The following is a 27,362-nucleotide window of genomic DNA, read 5'->3' as shown; positions in this document are numbered from 1 at the left end:
GGGACAGGCTCTGGTCTCCTGGGTGGGCAGGTATAGCCTCTGAAGGACAAGTTGCAACTCAGCCCCTAGTAAGCCTGAAGTGTCTGGGAGAGAGAGGGGCCCACTCCTGTGGCCACGGCACGAAGATGCTGCTGAACGAGGTGAGGTTTAACCACAGCTGCTCCCACCCTGCCCCACTGCCTGCCCACTGGAAGCTCCAAGCAGTCCAGACACTTGGACTGGGACGGGGCCGACGGGAGGGGCTGATCTGAGTACAGAAAGCAGCCAGCATCCCAGAGGCTCCACAGGGGTGTTGGAAGGCTGGTGGCCCGGAGAAGCCCGGAGCAGAGGCTGTCAGCTCGGGCGGAACAGAGGCCGCGGGGTGCCCCCTGGTGGACAGCTCGTCACATTGCCAGGTGGGGACCAGCTCCTCTGTGACAAGGGCTCAACAGGGCTCCCTATGAAGGGAGGCGAGGACGCGCTCCCCTGCCTCACCCTCTTAGAGCCCCAGTGCCGTCTTTGGAGCTGGGCCAATGGGGTGCTGAAGCCTCCCTGAGGGTCGCATGCCTCCAGGGACAGCTGGGGGCTCCACTCACCTCCCCACCCACATCAGGGCTAAAACCTACACGCTGAAGCCCCCGGCTCCCCGGGGGCCCAGAGTGCGGGCCTGCCAGCCCAGAAGGGCATGTTGGGAAGCACTTCTGTGTTCGTCCTTGTGCCACTGAAAAAGCGCAGAAGCCAAAACAGAGCAAACGACGATGCCGTTTATTGAAAATGTTTACTCCAAGAAATACGTATGTAAAAAAGACAATTACAGCACTAAACCAGGCACCTTCAACCGAACCACAACCTCTTCCTGGGTCCCCCTCCACGCTCAGCCTCCGGTCCATGGTCTCCTTCCTGAGCTGGAAGACGCGTCTGGGGCCTGAAGGGTCGCCACACCCCACACCCCGGGCCGAGCTGTCTCCCCGTTCCCTGGTCTAAAGGGTTTCCCCGGTTAGCAAGTTCATTTTAAACTTCTGAGCTCCAAGGAGCGACCGGGAGAGAACAGGACAGCCTCACGTGGAGGGACGTCCCGTTCCTGCTCCAGCCCCTGGCAAGTGGGCCGAGGGCGGCCCCCGCGGCGGCCAGGACCCGGGTGAGCGCACAGCCCGAGGGAGCTGCACCCGTTCCAGGAGCCTGGGCGCCAGGGGAGCTTCAGGAAGAGCTCTGTCGGGGGAAACCGAGGGGCTCCACATGGGGAAGCTTGAGTCAGAGATGGTGGTTAGGCGGTGATTTGGACAAATTAGGTTAGTTTAGCAGAAGCTCTGAAGTTGCAGAAGCTTCTGCCCTGGACTATAAACACAGACAGAAGAGACGAGCATGAAGTCAGACTAAACCTTAGGAAAGACGCAGGCCGGCCTCCTGCCGCAAGGCCTCAGGACTGGCCAGGACAGGGGCTGCCACATGCCCTGTGGAGGAGGGAACCACGGTCAGGAGCGACGGGGCGGGAGGAACGAGGAGAGGAAGGGCAACGACTAGTCATTTTTGGCATTTTAACATCGAGACAACAACGGTAACAAGAGCGAAGCAAAAAACATAATAATAGAAAAGACCAATATTGAACTTTCCCATCCACCCAGTCTCACCCTGCACCTGTCCCCCCGTCTCCCCCATAAGCACCACTGACCTAAACACCAATTTTAAAGCACCCAAACCAGCCCAGACCCTCTCGAAACCAAGAGCCGCCTCTCTCGGGTCTGAGCGAGAGGAGGGTTCCGGGAAAGGCACCTCATAGCTCACGCAGCGCCAAGGACGTGCTGGTGCGCAGGGCACTTGCGGGGAGCCGGTCGCAGCCTCCGTGCTGACTCGGGCAAGGGGACTTCTTCCACGATCCCAACTATTTGGTAGCACAGCCAAGCAAACGTGACTAGAGAGCTGGGTTCATGGAGCAGGAACCCGGGCCTCGGAAACAGACTGGGCTGTTCCAGCAGGATCCAGCCAGGGGCACGGGATAGACAGAAACACGAAGGCGGGAAAGGCCGGGACACAGAGGACGGACCCTCCTCTGCGGGGACCCCAGAACGCACTGTCTCCTGCCGGTCAGTCTCCGACGGCGGGTGCTGGCGAGGCGACCCCGGCTCACGGGAGCCTTCAAACCAGATCTGGAACCACGTCGGTCCACCCCCCAAGTCCCCACTGGTTCCATGATCACCTGATTTTCACTTGGACTTCTTTGACACAGCTAAAATAGATATAAATGGGTAAACACAGATCCACGAGCCCCCACCAGGGGGGAAACGGCAGGTTCTATTAATGTCACAGCCAAAAGGCAACAGGCAGCCGGGGGAGGAGCAGAGTGCACGCGGCCGGTCTAGAAGGACAAGTGGGAAGGGAGCGGCCCGGGTGCTGCTGAGCAGGCGCTGGATGAGGCGGACGCCGGGAATGGCGCTGCCGCTCCCACCAGCGACGTGTTTTTGGAGCACGCAGAGACCTGTCCCAGGCGGCACCCGCTGGGCTCACAATGCTCACAATGGAAAGCGGTGCTTTTGAGAAGTGTGTGGGGTGGGGAAGGGGAAACTTAAAAAAAAAAAAAAAGCCTAGATTGCTCAAAGTTTCTGCCTCTTTTGTAGGAATGGTAAGTCAACTATGAGCAAATATTTTAATTAAACATTAAGAAGGGAAAAAAAAACTTTGGAAAGCATACAGAAAAGGTAGTTGGCGTTGAATCACTTATAAAACGGAACCTCAGGGAGTCTAACAGAAATGCGCCTTCGGTCAACGTTTGCTTCTGGAACTCCTCGCTTGACTTCCCGTCCCAGTGCACGAGGACATGACCGCCGCCGCGAGAGGTGTGGAGCCGGGGCCCGGGGGCGTCAGAGGGTCCGGGGGTTGTACTCAGGCAGTCTCCGGACCTTCTCCTTCTCCGTCTCGCTCTCGTCTCTTGCAATCACCAAGGAGTGTGAGTAACCCATGGCCACCTAGGGGGCAAACCGGCATTGGCTGGGCATGGGTGCTTCAGCCGGGCACTGAGTCTGGGGTTGGCAAGCCCGGGGCTGACGATGGGACACTGGGAAGCTGGGCTGGCCAGGGGTCAGCACAGAGGTCAAAACGGAGGCGCTTCAGAAAGCTCAAAGAGGCCCTGACTGAGACACCCTACCAGCCAGCCGTCTTGGGCCCCCAGGGGACGCCGACAGCCAGCAGAGACCTGCAGGCCGCACTCCCGGCTCCCTCTGCCTCTGAACCACAGCCCTGCCTCGTGTGAAGGACAAGCCCTCAGCGTCTCGGTGACAAGGGCTGGCGCCTGACGGGCCAGTCGCAGAGGCCCCACCCCACCACCTGCCCCACAGCTGACAGTCTCGGGTGGAGGGGAGAGGCAGACAGGAGTAGGCGCCTGCACCGGAGGTACTTGGCTGTGGCTGGACCGTGGCCGGTGGCCCTCAGGGCGCAGCCCGGCCCACCCCCGCTCCCGGGGCCCTCACTCACCTGCTCCGTGAAGATGCCGTCAAGTGTCCTCACCTCCTGAGCTGCCGTGGAAGACTTTGGCTTGTGGTCCCCATAGCCCTGGTGAGGCGAACAGAGGACGCTCACGAACACCAGTCGGAGAGCGGGCACCAGGGCAGCCTGCCTGGGCCTCCCACAGACCCAGGGCCCCTGTGGCTGAGCCCCACCGTCTCAGGCGCAAGGCCAGGCCTGGGCAGCAACCAGGACCCCGGGGCGCCAGCAGGGGACCTGTTCCAACCGCAGGACCGAGGGGCTAAAAACGTGAGCTGTAGGGTTTATGCCACCTACTGGGGAGAGGTGCCAGGCAGTCCCCACTCACCACGGCGAGCAAAGGGGGAAATGGCGGCCTCAGCGCTTGGGGCTCCCAGGCCACGAGTGCTGGCTGTCCCCGTCCCTGCCTGTGTCCATCATCAGCAGGGACTCCAGGACACGGGACGGGGGGACAGTGCAGGCCTGGGGATGGGAGTGCAGGGTGGGGGCGCAGAATACGGGCTACGGTGTGAAGATGGGCAACTGAGGTGGGCAGGCCTTTCAGCTCAGCTCAAACAAGGGCCCCCACAGAAGGCCAGCTTCCTCTGCCACCAGCCAAGAGCCACACGGGCTCCCCAACTCTGAGAGGCTGACCCCAAAGTCCACCTTGTTCCTTCCAAGTCTCCAAATCGATACTCGGAGTCTATTTCTGATAAACGCTAGCAACATCTTCTCTAAGAAGGACCCGTAAAAGCTGGGCCAGGTTCTCCTCTTTCAAGGTCCCACTGTACGGCCCTGAGGAAAAGGCAAATTCAAGGCCACCAGCCCTGCAGACGGCACAGGGGCCGAGCAGCGCCCTCATCACCCCACACCCTCGAGAGAGGGAAAGAAAACAGGCCTCATTCCCAGCAGGAAACCCGGGAGCCAGGCTGCCGACCAGGCCGCAGCAGGACAGGCCGACGCCAGGGCGAGCCCAGCCCAGCTGCTCGCGATGAAGGCCTTGCAAGCAAAGAACTCACCACACCCCAGAAACTAAGAATCAGACTTTGGGTGAGAAGGCCCAGTGTGTGGGGAAGGTTAATCACTCCAGTTACTGAGATTAAAAGCAGGAACACAGACAAACTTATTGGGAAAAATGAGGGATGCATGTCCCCGAACGACCTCAGAGGCTGGAAACCAGGAAGACTGGATACATGGTCACCACTGGCCCCACAGTTTAGGAGAACACGCTGATTCTGTAGCTTGAAACCCTCCTGGGGAGAGCGAAGAGCAACCACCCTCTCTCCTGTCGACGCCATTCCACAGTCACCACTTACAAAACATGAGCGGAAACAGGACCTGGAACTTCCCACCTAGGTCGACGCCATTCCACAGTCACCGCTTAGAAAACCCGAGCAGAGACAGGGCCTGGACTTCCCACCTAGGTCGACGCCATTCCACAACCACCGCTTACAAAACCCGAGCAGAGACAGGGCCTGGACTTCCCTCCTAGGTCGACGCCATTCCACAGTCACCGTTTACAAAACCCGAGCGGGGACAGGGCCTGGACTTCCCACCTCCCACTTGACAACGTGGCCAGAAAGGACTTTCAGAAAATCACCTGACGGGCAGAGGAACATCTCTGAAAGGTGAAGCAACACTGCAGACCCGCATACAGCAAGGACACGGACACAGACACACACCCTCCTCCCTTCTGCGCGTTTTCAGGAGGTGGCCCAGGGAGCCCACGCGGGGCTCTGCCCACCAGGCAGGGACCAGCTTACCAGCTCCCCGAAGGTTGGCGAGGGGCCCCAGCTGATCGTGCTCTCGTCCGCAGCCACGATGATGCTGCTCTTCCTGCAAACGGGCAGCAGCTGTCACCCCGGAGTCCAGGAGTCCAGCCCTGCACCCCACCCACCCAGCAGCCCCAGGTGCTTCCGTGGGCTCCCTGCAGGGTGCGAACCTACCAGCATAAAATCAAGCTGGCCCCACTAAAACCTCCATCTGCGAACAGCGCAGCACAGGGCCAGGGAGCATCTCCTGAAGCCCGCTGTCCAGAGCAGACCCAAACAGGAGAGACCCTCAGCGCCCGGAAACAAGGGCCCCCATCTTCCCACCCCATGCCCACTCAGTTCTAGGGCCCTCGGGGCAGGAGATCACTTTCAGAGGAACAAACACACTGGGAAAGGAAGAGACACCAAGCCAGGGTGAGGAGCGCCTTCCAGAAGGGGCGGGACTCGCTGGACAGGAACCTGGGCGGGGCCACAGGTTTCAGATTATAGCCACGCGGACGCCGACCCGACCCAACAACTTCACAGCCATCTCCCCCGAACCTGGCAGGTGATGGACATCACCAAACTCCTCCCCAAGAAGTGCTACATAGCTCAACAGGTATCCTCAAAATAAACATAAAACCACTGACTTAAAATCACTTTCTTGTTCCCACTGTATCACAGTAACTTAAAGTTTCCTAACTAAATAGGATTTTGAACCAGCAATAGGAATAGAATGCACCATCTTCAAAGAGTGAAACCCTCAGTGACTTTCTGCAGCAGCAGGAAAGGGAGTCACCTGTCAAGAGGACCTCCCAACCCCTCCTGCTCTGAGCAGAGTCCCTCCCCTCCAGACTCTGGAATTTGGGGCGCCTGACACCCCCAATGGAAGAGTGGAGCCCTCTAGGGAGCACCTCCTGGGTGTGTCCAACATGCCCGAGGTGGGGGCAGACGTCCCGCTTACAGGAGACACGGTCACGTACCCACAAGCCAGGCTCCGGATTCTCCAGCCACAGAGGTCCTGCACAGCCTTCGGGTACATGGTGGACTCCCGGGACGTGTTGGTGGCCCCCCAGAAAAACAGACCACCTGGGAAAGACAAACATGTTCCCACCATCACTGTCATCTCAGGAGCTGAATGAATCCGCATCTCAGTAGCATCAGAGGAGAAAAGAGCCTGGGCAGTTGATGAAATCAGGTCCCTGGTCTCAAACAGGGCAGAGGCCATGGGACTCCCCAGTGGAGCACGCAGCCAGGCAGGGGAACCGTGACTCTGCACGCCTTCCTCCCCCGAGGCCCAGACAGGGAATCACTGACCTACTTCACTGACGGCGAAGGAGCAGGTGTAGCCGGCGTAGATTTGGGACGCCCCACGCCCCGGGAAGTCGAACAGCTTCACCAGGCGGGGGACCATCTCGTCCTTCTGCTCAGCATGGCCCAGCCGGCCATAGCCACCAAAGCCCCAGGAGAAGACCCGCTTCTGAGAGTCCAGGACCAGCTGCAGGAGGGAGAAAGCGCCGCGTCGGGACGGGACGAGCAGGGGGCTGCTGTTCTGAGAGTCTGCGGCCGCGGCTGAGGGCACAGGGCAGACACACTAAGGTGACCCCTGCCTGCCTCTGATGGGGGCGGAGGGCCGCCAGCAGGTGCAGCACAGCGAGGACGCCTGCTGTTTCCTCGGGAGACGCCTTCTGTCCCTAAGAAATGGTCATTCAAGTTGTGAGTCTTCCCCTTTCCCCCATTAAAGCGATGTCTCTCGAGCAGGCCACTGCACTCCACTTCCTCTTTCAGCCCTGACTCAACCGCAGACAGAGCCCGGAGGAAGAGCCTGCCCGCCTTGCCTTCTCCTGCAGGCGGGGTCACACCATACAGGTGACCTCCACCTGGTCACAGGCGCAGTGCGCATGGTGACAAGTCAACAATTTAAAACCCATCTTTACACGCACCCTGATGTTCACTGCAGCATTATCTACAACAGGCAAGACATGGAAGTAACCCAAGTGTCCACGGACAGATGAATGGATATGCTGCTGCTACTAAGTCGCTTCAGTCGTGTCCGACTCTGTGCGACCCCACAGACGGCAGCCCACCAGGCTCCGCTGTCCCTGGGATTCTCCAGGCAAGAGTACTGGAGTGGGGTGCCATTTCCTTCTCCAGTGCATGAAAGGGAAAAGTGAAAGTGAAGTCACTCAGTCGTGTCCGACTCTTAGCGACCCCATGGACTGTAGCCCACTAGGCTCCTCCGTCCATGGGATTTTCCAGGCAAGAGGACTGGAGTGGGGTGCCATTGCCTTCTCTGATGAATGGATATACAAGGTGTTTATGTGGCAGCCTGGAAGGGAGGGGCGTTTAGGGGAGGATGCACCTGAAACAACATTAACACTGTTACCCGGCTATACTCCAGTTAAGATTAAAAGTTTTAAAAAAGATTTTAAAAATTAAAACACCAATTCCTCTTCTGGAAAAAAAAAAAGGGACACATACACAATGGACTACGACCCAGTCATCAAAATAGTGATGTCATTGCAGCAACATGGAGGGACCTGGACATTATCCATATAAAGTGAAGCCAGAAAAACAAAGACCACACGATATTCCTTACCCAGAGTATGACACAAATGAACTTATTTATGAAACAGAAACAGACCTAGAAAACAAACTCACGGTGACCAAAGGGGAAGTGGGAATGGTGGGGGCAGGGGAATAAATTAGGAGTCTGGGATTAGCAGAGAACACTAAGGAGACAAGCAAAAGCGCAGGGAACTGCATCCGATGCCCCATAACAAAGCATGATGGAAAAGAATCTGAAACTAGCACAACATGACAAATCAATTACACGTCAATTAAAAACTCCATCTTCCTTTCTCTAGTCTCCTTGATGTCTGCTATTTGAATCGTGTAAATGTAGAACCTGTAAACGTGATCTGAGGTCAGAGGCGTAAGTAAGATCTATTTCTTCTGACTACACTGTACAAGAGAGAAGCAGCTGTCCTGAGGTCACACAGCCAGTTGCCCACATACAGGAGACTGACCTGTCTCTGAACTCTCAGCAGGACAAGCGAGATGAGACCCAAGTCTGACTCTCAGCCATTTGCAGGCAAAATAACCACAGGAAGAAAACTAAGATAAAAAGATGCACATACAAAAGTTTTACTGCACTGATTTAAATCGATCTCTAAAGAAACCCCCTCTATGACTGAATCCGTTCAACGCCCTGAGATACCATCAACCTGGAAAAACATCTATAAGACAAAATATAGAAACAGAAAACCCTTACCGTATGACCCCAACCCAAAGTCTGCCCATTCAGCTACGTCTGTGGATGCCATGCAGAAGCTGGCAGGTGAAAATGATGCTCCCAGACATCTGAGGGTGTGAAGCCCTTGAGGCGGCCAGGGTCCGTTATTTGCTTTGCAAAGCCCAGGGTCTCCACTGAGGTGACGCCCCGGAAGCCAGAAGGCGAGAAACACTAAAGCCTTACCGTGTGGTTAGCGCCGCAGGCCACGTCCCGCACCACCACATTCGGGACGGGCAAGATCTGGCCGTCTTTTGTCTTCTCGATGAAGATGGCCACGCGCCGGGGCACTAGCTCGCAGTCATACTCTATCCGTTGCGCCCGGGCAATAAACTTGCCATCCGAGTTGTGTCCTGCAGTGACCACAGAGGTAGCCATCAATCAACAGGGACCATAGCACAGGGTACTTACTGTCCAGTCTAGTCCGGGCCTCACGGGGGCTTTGGTCAACCAAGGTAGCATCCTCCTATCTGAGGCATGTCTAGGGCGTGGAATTGGTACTGTAGGTTGAAAGCAGTTATTTTACAAAATGAACAGAAATCAGAATAAGAAACACTCAAGGACACGGTCCGTAACAGGGAGTTTTGTGAAAACCCTGTCTGCGTGGCTAAGGCTGGGCTGGGCTGGGGCCAGATAAGCGGGAGGCTCTGATACCCACAGGCTGGTCTGCTCCGTGCCCACGTCGGGGCCTCCAGGGGCCAAGAACCGACCAGAAAGGCCAACCCATCCCCCGCGACCCAGTATGTTGGAGTGGCCGTCAGAACCAGGCACGCTCTCGCCTCTGCTGCGTTGACCCAGAAAGTCTGTCGTGCGGGCGAGTGCACAGCTCGCAACTCAAGCTCTAATTCCCCGAGACCCCTCTGGGTTTGGACAGCGGGACTGAGGGCTGGTTCTCAAAGCAGCTGGGAAGTTGAGACTAACGGACCCCAGGCACAAACGAAGCCGGCCCTCAACGCCCCTTTCCGTGAGTGCAGCCCAGCCCGGGGGTCTGGTGTCCGCGCCGCGGACAGGTGCCCACTCGACGTCAGCCGTCCCCGCTGTCGCCAAGGGCGCCTCCCCTCCCTGAGGGAGGGCCTGCCCGCCGCCGGCCTCCGGCCGGAAGGGGTCGGAAGGGGCCTGAAGGGCGGGCGGCCCGGGCGAGCTGCGCCGCCTTCCCGGGCGCCCCCTGCCCGCGCCTCGCCGGCCGGCCCCGGCCCCAGCGGCCGTGGAGACGTTTCCCCGGCAGGCTCTGGCAGCTCCCCGGCAACCCCGAGGCGGTGCACGGGGCTGCTCCTCCTCGCTCACTTCTGACTACGGTATATTTAGTCTCACAAAGGCGCCCTCCCCGAGTCTGTTTATACCGCCTCCCATCCGCCCGCCGAGGGCCGCCGGGCGCTGAGGAGCCTGCGCGGGGCGGCCACACGGCCAGCAGGGGGCGCCCGCGCCGCCGCCAGGGAGGCAACACGGAGGCCTTGCGGAGGCAGGACCGCCACTGCCCTCACGGCCACTGCCCTCACGGCGTCTGGCTTTCCTACTCGCTGAAATGGAGTCAATTTCATCCCTTCGGTTTAGAGCCGAAAATCCGGAAGGGAATGCTACTGTGAAATGGTTTTGGCTCTTCCGTAGACCCGAAACAGTGGCCGAGGCCAGGGTGTGCAAAACAACCTCGCTGCTGCCGCCAAGTCGCGTCAGTCGTGTCCGACTCGGTGCGACCCCACAGACGGCCGCCCACCGGGCTCCCCGTCCCTGGGACTCCCCAGGCAGGAACACTGGAGTGGGTGCCATGTCCTTCTCCAAGGCAGGAGAGTGAAAAGGGAAAGGGAAGCCGCTCAGTCGTGTCCGACTCCCAGGGACCCCGTGGACGGCAGCCCACCGGGCTCCTCCATCCATGTGGTTTTCCAGGCAAGAACACTGGAGTGGGGTACCATCGCCTTCTCCTGTCTAATTTCCTTACTTTCGATAAAGGCAAACCTTTAAATATGAAAATGAATGAACGTAGGTTTGATTAAAAATTGAAAACAAAACAAACAAACCTTGAAATCCTTTTATATAAAAATGAATTCCCAAATGAGAAAAAAATCCTTTGACAGACTCACGCCCTGACTTTCATTAAGGCGAGTCCCTGTCAGACCCCACCGCCGGTGAGTTACGACATGCTGGTCCACCAAACGGGACATCCACTTAACGGATCAAGGCCATTATCTGCGATCAATTACCCACATTTCTACCACGTGTGTGCAGCTCCACACTGACTTCTGGTTCTAAACATACAGTTATATTACCGAGCTTTTAAAAAATGAACTTGCATACCCAGCTGACCATATTCAGGGCACCCAAAGGAATAGAGGTTTCCTTTGCAGTCCATTATCATACTGAATTCAGCCCCACAGGCCATTTTGGTAATCGGCTGGCCGTTGTACATTATCTGAAAAGAAAAGACAGCAGACTTTCAGACGTTTTTTTTTAAAAAAAGATTGATAAAGTCTCCACAGGTTGATGTGAAACAATTACTGGACTACTAAAGATTTCTAATGGACTCAACAGTGCTGAAGGCAAAGGCTTTGCACATGTGTAAAGAAACACCGCCCAGTACAGAATCAGTTCACAGGCAAATCATGTCCCTGGGTCTCTGTAACCCTCAAAATGTACAACACTGTGCCTCACACATTCTAGTGCCCAATGAATGCTGAATTTAACTGACTGGGGGTGTGGGCAAGAGGGTACAAGAAAACAGAAACTAGAATCACATTTAGTCCCCAAATTTCACTCTAGTCACTACCTCTGATGTCAGGCGACTTTAAAAAGAAAAGCTTCCATAAGCATCACTCCCAACCAGTGAGATGAACTGGTTTACGCTCTTTCACGACTGTAAGAGCTGCTTGCTAATTAGCCTTGATTGAAGGTGTGAATAGGAAATATAATGGTTTGAAATTAGGAACTAGAAGATGGCAAAGGCCCTGAGTGGGGTTTGGACACAAATCTGAGAAAGCGCTTAGACGACTCTCTATTGCAAACTAATCAGTCTGGGGAAGCCAGACTGCAGGAACTGGAGGGCGGTTAAGTGTCAGCATCGCTGGAAATCGTGGGAAAAGGCGATGAGACCAGGGAGGGGGCGCTGAGCCCCTGGCTCTGTCCTGGCCTGGCTCCCTCTGAAACCGTCTCATCCCACTGCAGAGCAAATGGCTGACAAAATGGCAACATTTCGAAAATCCTCCAAACAACAGGTGTGTTTGTCCCAGGTCTCTTTTTAAGTAAGACTAAGACGTCAAAGTCCCTCCTCTCAAAGAGACTCACCAGCCTGCTGCCGCCTTATGTCAGAAGTTCAATATTTAGGTATAAATCCCATCCCCCAGCTGACTCCAGTTTCTCAGGAACAAGAGATGACGTAACCTATTTGTGTGCTGAGCACCTGGCAAGTCACTTGTTATGAGGTCAAAACTCAAAGTATTTTCAGACAAAGACAAATCACATCCATGGAACAATTCTCACTGCAGAACAGAACAGGCTTCAAACAGGCCTCTGGAACAAATTATTTCCAGTCGGAATAAAAAACTGTTTCTAGGACGTTCTTCAACTGTGGCTATTAAACCTGATCCACTCAAGGCATCGAGATCCTGCTTTTAGAAGGGAGCCAGTAAGTCAAACAAGGGGGAGAGATGCCTGATCTCCCCCTAGAAAACCCAACCCCAAAACAAAGAGAAGCAAAGGCCCTGGAGGTGGGGGGTGGGCGCGGGGCGGCACCTGTGCAGGGCTGGGGACGGCGTCTGTCTGGTTGCCGAGGCCCAGCTGTCCCATCTTGTTCTCTCCAAACGCAAACACGGAGCCCGTTTCTGGAAGGAGAGAACGACATCCGTTAGCAAAGCGAAAACAATGCTAAGGACCCTGAACGAGACTGGGAATCAAAGATTCTAAAATCATAAAAACAGCTCCTTTGCCAGGAAGAACGCAAATGAGACGATTTTCCAAAAGGGGGTCGGGTGGACCCCTCAGAGCAGAACCACTGCCCGGCACAGACCCTCCCATAGCCTTGGCCACAGACACCCGTGGGTGCGGCTCACGATGCCTTGAGAAGCTGCCCACCAGGCTCCCTGGGCATCTTTCTGATCGTGACTGTGAGTCACAGGGGCAGCTCCACCCCCGCCCCAGCTGGACTATTTGGCCTCTGACCCCATCTGGAGGCAAGTAGCCCCTCCTTACCTGTCAAGGCCAAGGTGTGGTTCCTGCCACACGCTGCAGACACGATCACCTCGTGGCTGAGCCCCTCGATGAGTCTGGGGGCTTCGACTCTCTTGGTGTCGCCGTGGCCCAGCTGCCCCTTCTCATTTCGCCCTGTGGGTCAGGCATGGGACAGATAAGAGGGAGGAGGACACAGGGCAGTCAGGGCAGCTGCAGGCCGAGTTGGGGTCTCTCAAAAGGCACCCTCCAAAGCCACAGCTGAGAGCCGGGCGACAGCAAGCCCGGCCCTGCAGGCCGTGCCAGCCTTTCAAGGCTGCCGGGTGGGGCTGGGTGACCAGATAAGATGTGCAGAGTTGTCCCTAGAGTCGCCTCTGTGGGCAGCTGCCAGCCACCACTTCACCTGCTCTGACCCTCTTTTCTGGGGCAAGGCTGACCCATCCTGGCATCTCCGTCCGCTCCGTCCTCCAGGGAAATGGTATAAAGCAGGCTCAGCCAGGACGTCACACAGGAGCGGATGAGCTCATGGAAACTCACAGCTCTCACTTCTCCCCGTTCCTGCCAGACGCCAGTCCCCTCATCTGCTCCACTCCGAGCTATTTTAAGGCAGTGACACCTGCCTCACAGGAGTCTGACGCCCTCGGTGCTCCAGGTTTCTGCCGTGGACCCTGCGTTTCTCTCCTCTCCAACCTCACGTCTTGCTGGCCAGCCCTCACAGGACCCTTAGCCATGTGAACCCCAGTGATGACCCGAGGCCAGAACACAGAGCTCTGAACACAGGCTCTCCCTGGCCACGGGCCCACCTCCACCTCTGGGCTGTGCTGGCATGGAATCGGGAGGCAGGAAGGCTCCAGGAGGCCGAGCCCTGCCCGGGCCCCTGCACTGCACAGCCCTCCAGGGCTTCCCAGGTGGCACAGGGTAAAGAATCCACCTGCTAATTCAGGAGATGCAGGATTGATCCCTGGGTCGGGAAGATTCCCTGGAGGAGGGCATAGCAACCTACTCCAGTATTCTTGCCTTTAAAATCCCATGGACAGAAGAACCTGGTGGGCACAAAGTCAGCCACGACTGAGTATGACACCCACTCCCGCCCCTAACAGAGCCTTTTAGCTCCAAGCGAACGTGGAGGGCTGGGTGGGCCAGAAGGCTGGCCTGCTGTTCACTCCCGCCCCTAACAGAGCCTTTTAGCTCCAAGCGAACGTGGAGGGCTGGGTGGGCCAGAAGGCTGGCCTGCTGTTCACCTTACCTAAGTTTTCAACTCGGGTCCCAGTAGTTCCAAATCTAAACAGCTCAGTGGGCCTCTCCCAGGTCCCTCTAAGAACCACACTTGGAGATTTTATGGGGCAAGAAAGCCAGGCAATTTGGAAACCATGGGAGGTTTCCATATGCTTTCCCAACAATGAACCTTGACCTCACAGTCATGAAAGAGGGCGAGCAGAGCCACCAAGGTGAGACCCCAATGGCCTGGACAGGGCTCGAGAAGGGGCGACGGCTGCCGTCACAGGAGGAAAACCATCCTCGGGCTGATTAGGGTGCTCTAGGAGGACAGAGGGACACCAGCGTCAAGTGGAAACTGCCCAAGTTCACTGTGAAAGGCAAGAACAAGCCGGAGCACCATTTCTCCACAAACATGAGGGGCCCGGGTGGCCAGCGCGTGCAGACCCCGTGAGTTCCGGGCCCCTGCACTAATGCTCTCGGGTGCTGGACCGGGCCCGGTACCCACCATGGACTCAGGACACCCCCTGTGGCTCGTCCCCCCCCCGCCCCACGGTGATGAGTCTGCTCACGGGACACGTCTTTGTTCTGGGGCCTGGTCAGATGCACAGCTTTTACAATCCTTCTCTGCCCGCAGGGTCAAGAGAGGGGACGTTTTCAGAAACACAAGTGAAATTCAGCAAAAAGATGAGAAATAAAGGCACCTGAAGTTGGGGACCCCGGAGCAGGCGACTGCACCCAGCGCTGGGGACGGTGAGCGTGAGGAGGGTTCTGGGGGAGACAGACCTTGGTGCCCACCAGGAGAAAATGAAAACCGTGGCACTGCCATTGTGTCACCAAGAAACTATAAAGTTTAAATTTGGGCCAGACACACTGCTTAGCTTTTTTTCAACAGAATTACAAAATTAGCAGAGTGCAGGGAAGACAACAGATGTTAATGTATTTGGACTTCGGTACAGCCGCTCATGAAATTGCAAAAAATGGTTCAAACAGCCCAAAATAAAAATGCAGTCATATGGACTCAAAGCTAGCCAAAGGGCCAGAAACAAAGGGTGAGGACAAATGCCAACACCCCCAGCAGAAAGAAGAGTCCCAGAGCCAGCTGAGGGCATGGAGGAAGCAGAGCTGAAGGCAGAGCCTGCACGGAGGGTCTGGAAGAGGAGGCCCCCTGCAGGGGACCCTGAAATGGGAGGGAGGCGGAAAGCAGCGACAGCTGCCCCAGCACCCAGGCCAGGGCGCCCAGATGACTTTGGGAGAGTCAACTCAACTGTCTGGGCAGGCGGGGAAGCAGCTGAGGGACAGCACTGCAGAGGCTCGGGCTGGCGTGCCCGCGCGCGGGTGAACGCTGGCGGCGCCTAGAGCGGCAGGCACAGAGGTCTGCGTCACACCGCGCTGGGTGCTGAGGGACCGCACGCCTGACATGGAACAGGACTCAGCTCTAGGCCCCTCGATATCAGAAAGCCACAGGTTCAGTCAGAACGTTCAGGAGAGGGCTGCTTAAAGAGGGTTCCAAGAAAGCAGGGGCGAAGTGTTCAGAGCCAGGCAGGAGGGCAGAGACAAGGGGCGAGCGCCGGGGGCGGCGGGAAGAGAGGAGCACACGGCCCCGGGGGCAGGTGAGGGGCGGAGGAAGCAAGCCCCCGGGGGCCCCGCTCCGGGAGTCGCCGCGACCCCGAGGTACTCACCCCAGCTCCACAGCTTCCCTTCCGTGGTGATGAGGAGGCTGTGGGCGGCGCAGGATCCCGACACCACCGTCCGCACCCGGACCCCGGACAGGCACCCATACCTGTGGGGCCCCCACAAGTTCTGACCAAGGTTGCGGTAAGCAGCTGTGAGGAGTGAAGGACCACCGTCAGACAGCCCCGGAGCGCGGACGACGGGAGAGCCACCCTGAGGTCACCCGCCCCTCCCCGCCCAAGGACCCCCTCGGGGGCTTCGGGGCGGCCATCGGGACAGGGCACCCGGCTCACTGGGGACAGCCGCTGCTGAGTGCCCCGCGCTGGCGGCCAGACGAGTGCCCTCCCGCGGCCCCCGGCGGGCGAGGGCCGCCCCAGAAACGCGGGTGGCAGACCCGGGTCTCCCTGAGCCTGCTGGCCGCCTCCTGGGGGTGGGGAGGCCCGGCCGCTGAAGGCACTCCTGGGGTTAGCCCTGAGCCTGCCCACTTTGCCGCCTCTTCCTCCAGGGGCCGCGTGCGGACCGGGCCACCACCCCCAGCTTCACGCTCGGCTGTGCTCCCGGAAGGCCCCTCCCTGCCCCCTGCTCGTTCCCCACACCTCAGGTCACGCGTACCCTGCTCTGAGAAGCCCTCCCGGCCCACTGGCCCCTTTTAACCCGTCCCTTTCTGCGCCCCAGGGGCCTGTGAGTCCGGTCAGACGGACCCCACTGCCCTTTCCTGCCTCCCTGCCCTGAGGGTCTCCCATGAGCTGCTCTAGTCACAAGGCCCCCTTCACAGCCCCACTTCACCTTATTAGTGGACAGGGTGTGGCCAACTTTTGGCTTAATTCTCTCAACTTGAGGCTCTCAAAGACAGAAAAACGAGCTCGTTTCTAGGCCTGTGGTGACTTCTATGAAATACTAGCTGCTGCCAAACCAACTGTGTCAGAATGACCTGGATGCAGAACTGACTGAAAGGTCAACTTCGCCATCCAGCACCTGGCTCCTGGGGGCGAGTCTTGACCTGCCCAGTCAGTCCCCACCCCGAGGCGCCCTGCCAGCAGAGGGTGCCAGGCACGGCCTCATATAGTCACACGGGGCCTGGGGCAACTCACTCCGTCCTCCTGCCTGGAGAATCCCCGGACAGAGGGGCGGGACAGGCCGCGGTCCATGGAACCGCAGGGAGTCGGACACGACTGTGCAGCCAGCTTTCCCTTTCAGGGCGCGTGGCGTGGCGTGTGTGCGCTCAGTCTGACTCTGTGACCCTGTGCGCTACAGCCCACCGGGCTCCTCTGTCCATGGGATTTTCCAGGAAAGCAATACTGCAGTGGGTTGCCATTTCCTTCTCCAGGGGAGTCACACGGGGAGGGTCCCACAAAGGTGGGAAGTTCCGCAGCACGACTCAGGACCCCTTGGGCTTCTCCACCTGAAAACACTGCTCTCCTACTGAAAGGTGAGAGAAGACCCAGCAACTTACTGGGTAAAAGCAAATCAGAAACGACAGCCTTCGCACCTATGTTGAGGGCTGCTCATCATGGCAGCCTGAGTGCTGGGCGCCACGTCTATGGACCACACAGTGCCGGGGGCACCACGGCTGACCCAACGGCCCAAAACGGACCCCTCACGGTTGACACAAGATCTGATTGCCAGAGCGTCTTCCCTGTCTGAGCTCCATAAATGTCAGAGGCCAAGATGTCATCAGTTCATGAGAGGCAGAAATTCTCAGGCCCCCCAAGGAAGCTTCAGAGGAATCCTAGTCAAATGAAAGGAACAGCAACAGTCCCCGGCGAGTGGGCCAAGCTGGGGCCCCCTAGTGCCCGGGGCCCGGGCCCAGTCAGAGGTGGAGCACGCCATCCCCGTGTTGTCTTGAAAAAGGAGGAAGCGGCTGACCGTATGAGGTCCAGTGATGCGTACCCGAGGGCGGATGGGCTCTGGAGGGAAGGCCGCTTTGAGGGTGGGGGCAGTGGGAAAGGCTGGGGCAGGCAGGGAGATCCTCCTTCCCTTGAGGTTTGGCACGGGCAGGAAACCTAATTCTCCCTCCCTTCCCTTCATGTTTACTGGAAAGGTCATGGCGGCCGAAAGACACGGAAAGACTTAAAAAATTTTTTTGTTTCATTACATAAAATTACATTCAGAGGGAGAAACATCTGGGAAGCAAAGGCAGGCCTCGGAGAAGACAAAAAGGCACTCTTAGAGTGAGGCCAAGCAGGGCGCTATTCCTTCACCCAGACGCTGCCCTGCTCCGCCATGGGCTCCCCTGTGGAACCTACTTCCTGCTCAGGGCCCTGAGCGTCTCTGGTAGCAAACACGGACCTCTCATTTAAAGAGCAGCTTCGAGAAACAATGCAACACCTGCGCCAGAGCTGGCAGGGGGACTGATGCTATCACGCCCCGGGAAAGGTGCCAGGTGCCACCAGCCGCCAGGCAGCTCGGGCCCAGACAGCTGGGTGCTGGCCCCAACAGGAAAGTGGCTCAAACCCATTTCTAACTCAGCTGGACCCTGAGTGCCACCAAAGCCCCCGCCTGCTGTTTTCATGGACTAAGACCATCTCCGATGCCTGCCCTGAGGCCCCAGGGAGTGTCAGTGTGCAAACATTTGTTCACTAGGCAATGCTGGAAAGTACTTTGGGAATCTTTCCAAGTGAAATCAAGAAGCCATAAGACGTGGCAAAGCGCCAGCATCACTCCTCTTGGATGGGCTGGTATTCTCCCCAAGGAAATACACCACCTTTCAAAAAACATTTGGGGACCAAGATACTTCTAGGGACCTCTCCACTCTCCCAACTCCAGGTTGTTCCTTGCTCTGTCAAACCCAAACCTGTTCCTGCAACCATCTGGTAGTTTCCAAGGAAACATGAACTCTTCTGAAATGTCTATCAAGTTTGACATTTGACACGTGACCCATGTTGAGGACGCTTTGACATTCCACAGCACCAGCCTCTCCATTTTAATGAAGCTAAGTGACATGGAAAGAAAAATGGGAAAAAAGTGTCAATGCTTATTTGAGGCTAATATTTACATTTTTGTTTATCTCAAGGAAATTATCAAAACTACAGTTGTGCCCGAGTGCGAGTCCTGCTGAAGACGTGGGGTCAAAGCCAGTCCCATTGCTAGAGCGGCTGTGTGGCCCTGGGCAAATCACCTGGCCTCTCTGAGCCCCTCTGTGAGCAGAATACCTACCTGGCGGGCGGTCACACAGTCACACTGGGCACCAAGCGCGCGGGGGGCACGCACTCAGTCACAGCAGCTTCTAGTTTCAGACGCGGTTTCGCATACCTTGTTGTTTAGGCACTTCTTTTCGACCAATCAAGTCCCAGTTGGTTGCCCCAAAAATCAAAAGCTGCCCTTTGCACTTAGACCCTTCAAGTTTCTACAGAGAGAGAGAAAGGGGGAAAAATTAGCTTGCAATGATGCTTCTAGCTTCCCAAATCTGTCCAATGACAGCAGGAAACAAGATAATAATAATAATGCAACATTAATGCTTGCCCCCAGAGGTCTGAACCGCGGACAGACACAGGGCTCTGGCACGGCCGTCACTTTCCAAGTGGAGACTGATGAGCACCCAGCAGCGATCAGTCGCGCCCAGGCTCGGCGTTATCCTCTGATTTCCCTTTCAAATATCTTTGGCCAAACACTGCAGAAGAAGCCAAAGGACATTCACCCTCTTGGCTCTGCAGACTGCCACACAGGGATCTGCAAGAGGTCTGCCACGTCACGCAGGGAGCGTGTTAGAACCACTGTCCTTGGGGCCAAAGCGGCATCTCCCCGACACTGGCACAGCTGGCTGCACATGGACCTGCAGCCCTTGGGGCCCGAGCGCTCTCCCCATCCTCCCTGGGCGTGGCCCTCGCCGCAGGAGCTTTCTGCGGGGAAAGCAAACAGCAGCACCCTGGGTTCACGGCCCCACCGGGGGGAGGAAGAGCGGGGTCGGGGAGCGCTGGGCGGGTTTGACAGGCGGCCTCCCACAGGCCCGTCCTCACTGCCAGCCGAGAGCCAGGGGACTGCGGGGCCAGCACACCTCCGTCCCAAGGGCCAGACGTGCTCGCTGTCAGGGGAGCATGTGCCACCCGAAAAGGCTACTGTCCAGTTTCAGGTGGGATTTGCTCTGTGCTCGGCCCAGGACACTGGTTAAGGCCAACCGTTCGTCAGAGTCCCTTCTGAGTCTCTACTCGGCTCCACACAGGCCAGGGGACCAGTTACTTCCTGTTCTGCTTTCATCCTTCACACCGTCATCGTCCCAGGGCGTTAAAGGCAAAGGGGTTTTCCTTCAGTTTAGAGAAGTGTTCTTGGAAGGCTTTGAGAAAAAACAGACCAAACAGCTGCAAGTCCAGTCATCTAATCCCTAAGCGGTGACTGCCCTGGCGAGACATCCTGGCAGCCCAGCGTGTGTGTGGCTCGGCGGGGGGGGGGGGGTTGGGGGGGGGATTCCACTTCTTGGGGAACTCTGTGACCAAAACCTGACGTCACAGGCAGCCCCCCTCCCCCCCGCTCCCATCATGCTTGCTGGCCTGGCCATGTCAGGGCTGGAGGCAGGCGCTCCATCTGCAGTCTGTGTGCAAAGGGCCATGAAGCAGCCAGGGCTGGAGAGCGACTCTGCCACATTTAAATTATTCAAAGAATGACCTTAATCGGGGTAGTCCACCCTGAAGCACCCAGACTCCGATTACTTGAATGGGAGCCAAGTTTCCCCTGGTTATCTCCCCTTCTTTGTTTAATTGGCAGGCCTGGCTGGAACATTCTACAGGTCTACTGCAGGAGACCAACAGCATCAGGGGACTGTCAAACTCCCAGTGGATGGAGCAGCCCTGGGTCTCCACCTACATTATCAACTTGCTCTCCACTGTTCCTCAGGTCCGTATGGAGGGGCATCAGAGACTCAGGATGAACCTAAGCACCATGGAATGAGCTATCAGACCAGACCAGAACAGTGGAGAGAAGATACCGGAACTGACCATGACCCCCTAGGTGGGCAGAGACCGTTAGACCGCTCCATGCCACGACACACTCAGCACACTAACAGGTCGCCAGTGCTGGCGGCCGCGGGGGGACCCGCAGCCCACCTGAACTAGCTGCCATCACCCTGGGCACAAGTGTCTCCCATGGCCCGGAGATGCCAGCACCTGCACGAGTGGTCAGGGGCTTGTGGGCACCAGCCCACTGAGCCAGCTGAGCGCTTACACAAACCCCCAAGCCTCCGGGGACACAAGGTGCTCTGTGAGAAACCGTGACGAACTGGTGACCCGAGTCTCCTCCAGCGACAGTGGTCTGGGAAGGATGGTAAGCAGCACCTCATCCGGGTTCTTAATGCCACGGGCCTCACTCCCTCACATATGAGACGTTATATCATCTACCTAACTCTCTGCTGTAGGCTGCCTATCTTTATTTCTCTATTAATTCAATTCTTCTCTCCACCTGACATGAAATAAGAAATTCAAGTAAGGACTGGAACTCCTCTAACATCCCTTAAAGATCACAGCCCAGGTCCCGCTTTGCCAGAGCTGAACCTGCGCACTGGTGGGAGACCCCAGATGCGGGAGGGCTCCATGCAGGGCACCCCAGGGATGGCTGCCAGGGCTGTGAGCCCCAGAGGCTCCCAGGCTGCCCAGGTGTAACCCGCCTTCACCGCAGGGCCGAGACTGGTTTTTAGATGACATCAGCAGCCATGCTGCCAGGGTCTACAGATCATGTGGTAGAAAACCTAGGAGAACAGTCTCCCAGCAGGATGGGTGAAATTTTGCAGGCCGTGGAAGAACAGCCATGGCAGACGCACGTACTGAACTTCTTCAGTCAACAAAATGGGGTTTCTGGTCCAAAGCGATGTTCACTGCCCAAGTGCAAGAAGCCTGTTTTCAGGACCGAGAGTCAGCCTTGCACTGAGAAAGCTCCGCTCCCGGCAGGGGAAGACCATTCACAGAGGCCAGCAACAACTCCCTAGTGGGCCAGCAACTAAAACAGGCTCCAAGCTCAGTTTTCAGTTGCATTTATCTGGTCCTTTCAGACGAGACAGAGTTGTCTCAGGGTCCACAAAACCTGAGCAACCCGACACTGAAGAACTACAAAGACCTGGACCGCTCGCGACACTCACCTGTCTTCCAGGAGTCAGCCAAGGCTGCTCATTCTACCTACAGGGCTGTGAAGTTCACAGGGAATCCAGGCTGCGCCGACCCCGGAGGATCGGAGAATGCTCATCTGATACAACCACGTAGAAACCTGAGGTCCTTGGAGAGAGCATTTTCCGAGACTGAAATCCTAAGAATGTTTTATACAAACACACAGCTTCTCCTCAAGGCGACTCTGTCCCTCAACCATGCAAGTATTTGGGGTTTATCTTTCACAGGCCCAACATATGCAGCTTTGAGTTAACTGAAGGCAACATGGGCTTCGCACAACTCCTGGCAGCTGCCCTCACGCAAACCTCTTTCCAACAGCCCTGGAAGGCAGCGAGGCTTGTGAAAATCTCAGTAAAAAGCCTCTTTCTGAAACAAGCTGAGGACGGTCATTGGCTTGCAGAAGCAGTCAGGATTCCCAGGACTGCTTCCCGGGTGCTTGCCCTGGAGTCCGGGAACACCCAAGAGGGCCGTGCCCACCTAGGGCAAGGCACCAGGAATGCAATGGGGCAGCCTGGCCCTGGCCTTGACCTTGGACCAACCGATGCTAAAAGGAACCAAGGCTGAGCTGTGAAGCACTGAGGAGCATCCCTCGTCGGACCCTCAGTCTCCTGCGTGCCCTGAGCTGAGGACAGGGTGCTGGCCAGCTCACTGCACGCGCTCTCCCCGTGACTGCCTCCTGGGGTCAGTCTCAGCAGCAGGGCAAGAACCCTTTCCTTCGGCATAACTAAACCCACTGCTCTGAAATGCCCTCTGGAAACACTGGAGAGACCCTGCAGCAGCTGGCCTTTCTTTTCAGTTCCCTCTGGGCTGGAGGGAAAGCGTCCCGAGTCCCGCAGAGAGGACCGCGTTTGCTAAAAGAAGCAGTCCCCGTGCTCCTTCTCTCAACACACCACCCTGGGCTGGCCCCAACCCGAGGTGACACGTTTCAGCCACACAGGCTCCTTTACATCACCCTCCTCCACCATCCAACACACTGATCCTTCCCACGAGATGGCCCCTACAGAGCATCTCTAACAATTTGCAGAGGTGTTAAGGATGACATCAGGAGAAAAAACCCCTGAGCCCAGTGGAAATCCAGCTCCATGTGATCTTGGGCCAGGCCCTCAGACTCTGTGCCTCGATTTTCTCACCTATAAAGTGGACCTAAAAGGGCACCGTTGTTAACCATTTAAATACTGCCTGAGCTTCCTGGGGGAAAGCACGCTGCTTGGGGCTGAGAAAAGGATCCCTCCAGACGGGGACTCTATACCGCAAGTGCAGGTTCGCACTATTTGGAGTTATCTGAGCATCTGCGGAAAGCTTTGACCCGCTCCCTAAAAACATGTCCCCCTTGACACTAGATTAAGACCTCTGGCTCCGCAGGGGTTTGCAGGCCTATGGACTGGTCACAACCTTAACTAAGACTGGAAGGTCCAACTCGAACGAGCAAATTAAAGCCCATTCAGGCCACGGGAGGTGGGGGAGAACCCTGCGCAGAGCCCACACGGAGCGCCTGGGCCCTCGGACCACAAGCGGCGAACAAAGCTCAGACACCTCTGGGGGTGGGGGGTCCCGTCCCCGACCTCCGGGAGGGGCCGGCCTCTCCGGAGCATGCGCCCTCGCGCCAGGGCCCGGAGCCCGCCACCCCCGCCGGCCCGGCGGCGCGAGACCGCGCGGGGCTGCACGGGGCATGCGCCGCGGCCGCCAGGCCCCGCCCCCCCGGAGCGCCGGAGCCGAGGCGGCGGGAACCTCAAAGCCCCGGCGAGGATCGCCGCGCCCCGGGCGCGCCGGCGGGCCCCCCTCCACCGCAGCACCCGGGCGGCCGGGCGGCCGCGGGGGCCCGGGGACGGCCGAGGGCGCGCATCTCCGCGCCCGGCGCCCCGCGCGCGCCTCCGCGCCTCCGGCCGGAGACAACTTGCATAAGTCCCCTTCCCGGCGCGGGGGAGGCGGAGGGCGTCCGCGGGCGCGGCGCCGGGGGCGGGGCCCTGACCCCCGCGGGCGGGCTCCGGCCGCCCCTCCCCCGCGGGCCCGGGGCGCGCGCCCCAACGGCCAACGGCCGCGCGGTCGGGTAGGCCCCGGCCCGCGCCCTTTTGTTGCGCGGCGGCGGCGATGATTCAGCCCGCGGCCTGCGCCGGCCCCGCCGCCCCCGGCCGGGACGCGCGGTGACGCGCCGCGGCCCCCGCCCGCCGCCCCCAGGCCCGGCCCCGCACTCACGACGCGCTCCTTGGTGTGCTCGGGCTCCGTGATGACCGCGGCCGCGCCGCCGGCCTTGGTCGCCGCGGGCCGCGCCGCGCGCTTGCCCCCGCCGGGGGCCCCGTCGAGCTCCAGGCCGTCCTCGTCCCCGCTGCTGCCCCCGCCGCTGCTGCTGCTGCAGCGCTCCGGCCGCTCGCGCTTCCTGCCGGCCGGGCCGCCGCGCTTCCTGGGCCCCGCACGGGCCGTGCCGTTGCCCGAGCTCGGCTCCTCCCAGGCCGCCGCCGCCTTCTTCCTGGGCATGGTCGCGCTGGAGGAGACACGGGGCAGCGGCGCACAATGGACGGGTTATAAACCGCGCGGGGGGAGGGGAGCCAGCCGAGCCCGCGGCCTCCACTTCCTCCCCTGCCCGCCCCGAAGTGGCGGCCGCGGGGCGGGCGGAGAGGGGGCGAGCCCGGAGGAAATCGCGCCGCCTCCGGGGAATCCCGCACGGGAGCCCAGGTCCCCGACTGCAATCCGCCAAGGAAAGAACAAACAAATGGGAGGCCCCCAAGGCCCATCCTCAAGTTAGCTTTGCCCACATCGCATCCTAATTGCAGCCCGGTGCCTAAAAAAGTAATGGGAGAGAAAAAGGGAGTCTCTGGTCCACCAGGTTTTCATTACAGAAGGCTTCGGGGCACTTCGGGGGTCCCCTTCCGGCACCGGGGGGGTGAAGGAGCTTACCCCCCCCCCCGGCTGCACCACCTGCTGCTTTTGTCTCCGCACCCCCCTCCCCAAGCCCACTCAAATGACTTCTCTCCACCGCGCGCCCGAGTCCCCAATTCCGCTCCAGCCAGGGGGTTCCGACCCGGCCCTAAGGAGCCGAATCCCTCGGGGGGTGCTGTCCCCCGCGGAGAAGTGAGGGGCGGCGCGAATCAAGCCGGCCCCCAGCCCCGAACACCTGCTCGCAGACACGCAAAATAAGAACTTTCACGGTGCTCTCCTGTCTCCCAGCCCCTCCCGGGCGTGCGGCTCGGCCGGTCCCCCGACCCGGCTGCCGAGCCGGCTCCGCCGCTACCTTCCCCAGCGTCCCCGCGCCTCAGCCCTGTCTGCCCTTCTTCTTCTTTTTTTTATTGATTTTGAACAATGGGATCTCTGTCTGTCTCCGATTAAACCACGTGGATCCGCCTTCCTTCCCCTTCTTATTCATTCAATTCCCCCACTCCTTCCCCATTTTTTTTTTTTACCATTTCTCCTCTTTTAAAAAAAAAGAGGGAGGAGGGAAAAAAAAACAACAGCAAACTTTCCCAGACGCCGCGAGCTGACCGCTGTCGGTCTCACCGTCAGCCCCTACCTGCTCAGAGTGATGGAACCGGAGAGAGGAAGGAGGAGGAGCGGCGAAAAGGCGAACCGGAGGGCGCTCTTTCCCCCCGGCCCGGAGAGGGCTCCAGCCCACTCTCCAGACACACTTAAAATGTAAATACGGGCTTCCAGAACAAATGCTACAACACAAAACAGAAACACATGTGCGGCCGGGCGGCAAGCGAGCGCGGCGGGGCGGGCGGCGCGGGGCCCGGGGCGCGCGCGCCCCCTGCCGGCCGGCGGACCCGGCGGCCCACCCGCGCCTGCGCCCGGCCCCCGCCGCCCGGCCCCGCCCCGGCCCCGCCCCTGCCCCGCCCCCGCCCCGCCCCCGCCGCCCGGCCCCGCCCCTGCCCCGCCTGCGCCCGGCCCCCGCCGCCCGGCACCGCCCCCACCCGCCCCGCCCCCCGCCCCGCCCCCGCCGCCCGGCACCGCCCCCCGCTCCTGCGCGCTTCGTGGCGGCGCCGCGTGCCCCACGCATCACACATTACTTTGGGGGTTAGGCGAGTGTTGGACTGTTCTTCCCGGGCACGTCTAGACAGGTCACCTGAGGACGCGCGCTGGAAAATAGTTACTTTTGTTACGAATCCGCCAACAAGGGACGTGCCCTAATTGAGTGATTGGAACGAAAGATGAATACAGTTTGAATAATTTTCTCCAGCGCCAAGAGAAGTTGTATATTTTACTTGCCTATGAATGTGCCCCACTATGTAGCAAGATGCTGTTAACATGGTCGAGTTACATACATAAATGTTTCCTGTATTAGCGAATTAAGGAGTAAAAATTTGGAGGCCAAGGAGGCACTGGAATTCCTGATGGAAAATTTTCACTTAGAGACCAATGCTTCCCGAGGCCCCGGTACACGCAAGACCCGCAGTGCGAGGCGCAGGAGGCTCCAAGGCTGAGAACTAGGGTTCTGCCCTGGTGGGATGGACGGTGTAACGGGAAAGATAAAACAAGTGCTTGCAAGGATGTGATGTGGTTCAAGACACGCTATCCCGAATTATGCCACCTTGGCATACTGAATAAACTGAAGAAAAGATTAGAAAACAGCAAAAATCAGAAGGTCATGCTGACCTTCTTCCCAAAAACCAATCATAAAACCCTCAGGTGAGAGATGCCCTTCACATTCCAGGACAGGAACATCCTTATCTCTGAAGACAAAGGGAAACTCAGAAGAATCTTGATAAACAAGACTTGCTAAATTGCCTCCAGTTTACTACACTTAACACTTAACCTCACACCGGTTCACCTCTCCCATTCCTCGAGACTGTCTGCTCTTCATCACACCTAGCAGTAAAATACACAGCTCTGTTTCTTTGGGACTTCATTTCCTTATGAAGTCTCCTGTGCCACATAAAACTTAGGTTAAAATAAGTCTGTATGCGTTTTTCCTGTTGATCTGTCTTTGTCAGCAAAATTTTCAAACCCAGCCAGGGACCAGGTGGAGGAAAGATTTTCTCTCCCCTCCATAAGCGTTGCAAAGTGATACTTATGTAGGACTGTCCTGGCAAGGGAATCCATCCTATTCTGGGTCAGGGAAGGCATCCCTGTAGCGAGATCACCTGAGCTGAGTTACTGACAAGGTGGGTAAGACTCACCAGATGAACAGGGGTAGGAAGACTTCCAGGGCAGGCGGAGGGGACAGTAGACACAAAAGCCTAGGGACCTTGGGGCTTCACTGGGACGATGGCTAAGACTCGGCGTTCCCAATGCAGAGGGCCCAGGTTCGATCCCTGGTCAGGGAACTAGACCTCATATCAGTTCAGTTCAGTTCAGTCGCTCAGTCGTGTCCAACTCTTTGCGACCCCATGAACTGCAGCAGGCCAGGCCTCCCTGTCCGTCACCAACTCCTGGAGTCCACCCAAACCCATGTCCATTGAGTTGGTGATGCCATCCAGCCATCTCATCCTCTGTCGTCCCCTTCTCCTCCTCAATCTTTCCCAGCACCAGGGTCTTTACAATGAGTCAGCTCTTCGCATCAGGTGGCCAAAGTATTGGAGTTTCAGCTTCAGCATCAGTCCCTCCAGTGAACACCCAGGACTGATCTCCTTTAGAATGGACTGGTTGGATCTCCTTGAAGTCCAAGGGACTCTCAAGAGTTTTCTCCAACACCACAGTTCAAAAGCATCAATTCTTCACTGCTCAGCTTGTATAGTCCAACTCTCACATCCATACATGACCACTGGAAAAACCATAGCCTTGACTAGACGGACCTTTGTTGACAAAGTAATGTCTCTGCTTTTCAATATG

The 27,362-nt window shown here is 57.9% G+C and overlaps 1 protein-coding gene across 3 annotated transcripts; it reads right to left on the bottom strand.

Annotated features, from left to right (window-relative positions):
* Positions 1-723: 723 nt before the first annotated feature.
* Positions 724-25,280, bottom strand: RCC2 (regulator of chromosome condensation 2). 3 transcript variants are annotated; one of them, XM_081580895.1, is made up of 13 exons: positions 25,105-25,280; positions 23,796-24,081; positions 18,769-18,862; positions 15,525-15,668; positions 12,652-12,783; positions 12,196-12,284; positions 10,765-10,879; positions 8,662-8,828; positions 6,501-6,681; positions 6,167-6,272; positions 5,196-5,268; positions 3,445-3,522; positions 724-2,939 (listed from the first exon to the last, which is right to left on the bottom strand). In XM_081580895.1, the coding sequence occupies exons 2-13, from the start codon at positions 24,072-24,074 to the stop codon at positions 2,835-2,837; spliced, it is 1,563 nt and encodes a 520-aa protein (XP_081437021.1). In that variant the 5' UTR covers positions 24,075-24,081; positions 25,105-25,280; the 3' UTR covers positions 724-2,834. The 3 variants fall into 3 exon arrangements, with proteins under 3 accessions (XP_081437021.1, XP_081437022.1, XP_081437023.1); XM_081580896.1 differs by lacking the exon at positions 25,105-25,280 and adding an exon at positions 24,829-24,930; XM_081580897.1 differs by lacking the exon at positions 25,105-25,280 and adding an exon at positions 24,435-24,532.
* Between the last annotated feature and the right edge of the window lie 2,082 nt (positions 25,281-27,362).

This window comes from Giraffa tippelskirchi, chromosome 3 (genome assembly GCF_054371585.1).
Source record: "Giraffa tippelskirchi isolate mGirTip1 chromosome 3, T2T-mGirTip1v1.2.pri, whole genome shotgun sequence".
In the NCBI taxonomy this organism is placed as follows: domain Eukaryota; kingdom Metazoa; phylum Chordata; class Mammalia; order Artiodactyla; family Giraffidae; genus Giraffa; species Giraffa tippelskirchi.
Note: the sequence above shows the minus strand (reverse complement) of the source record. Positions and strands in the feature narration are given on the sequence as shown.

What these genes read in the sequence shown, in the direction of transcription:
- RCC2 (XM_081580895.1), bottom strand. Translation starts at nt 24,074, where the DNA reads ATGCCCAGGAAGAAGGCGGCGGCGGCCTGGGAGGAGCCGAGCTCGGGC. An exon ending in CCGTCCCCAGCCCTGCACAG is followed by an intron (nt 10,880 to 12,195) that starts GTGCCGCCCCGC and finishes TTTTCTTTTCAG; the next exon opens with ATAATGTACAACGGCCAGCC. An exon ending in CCTGCGGCGCTAACCACACG is followed by an intron (nt 6,682 to 8,661) that starts GTAAGGCTTTAG and finishes TCCCTCCTGCAG; the next exon opens with CTGGTCCTGGACTCTCAGAA.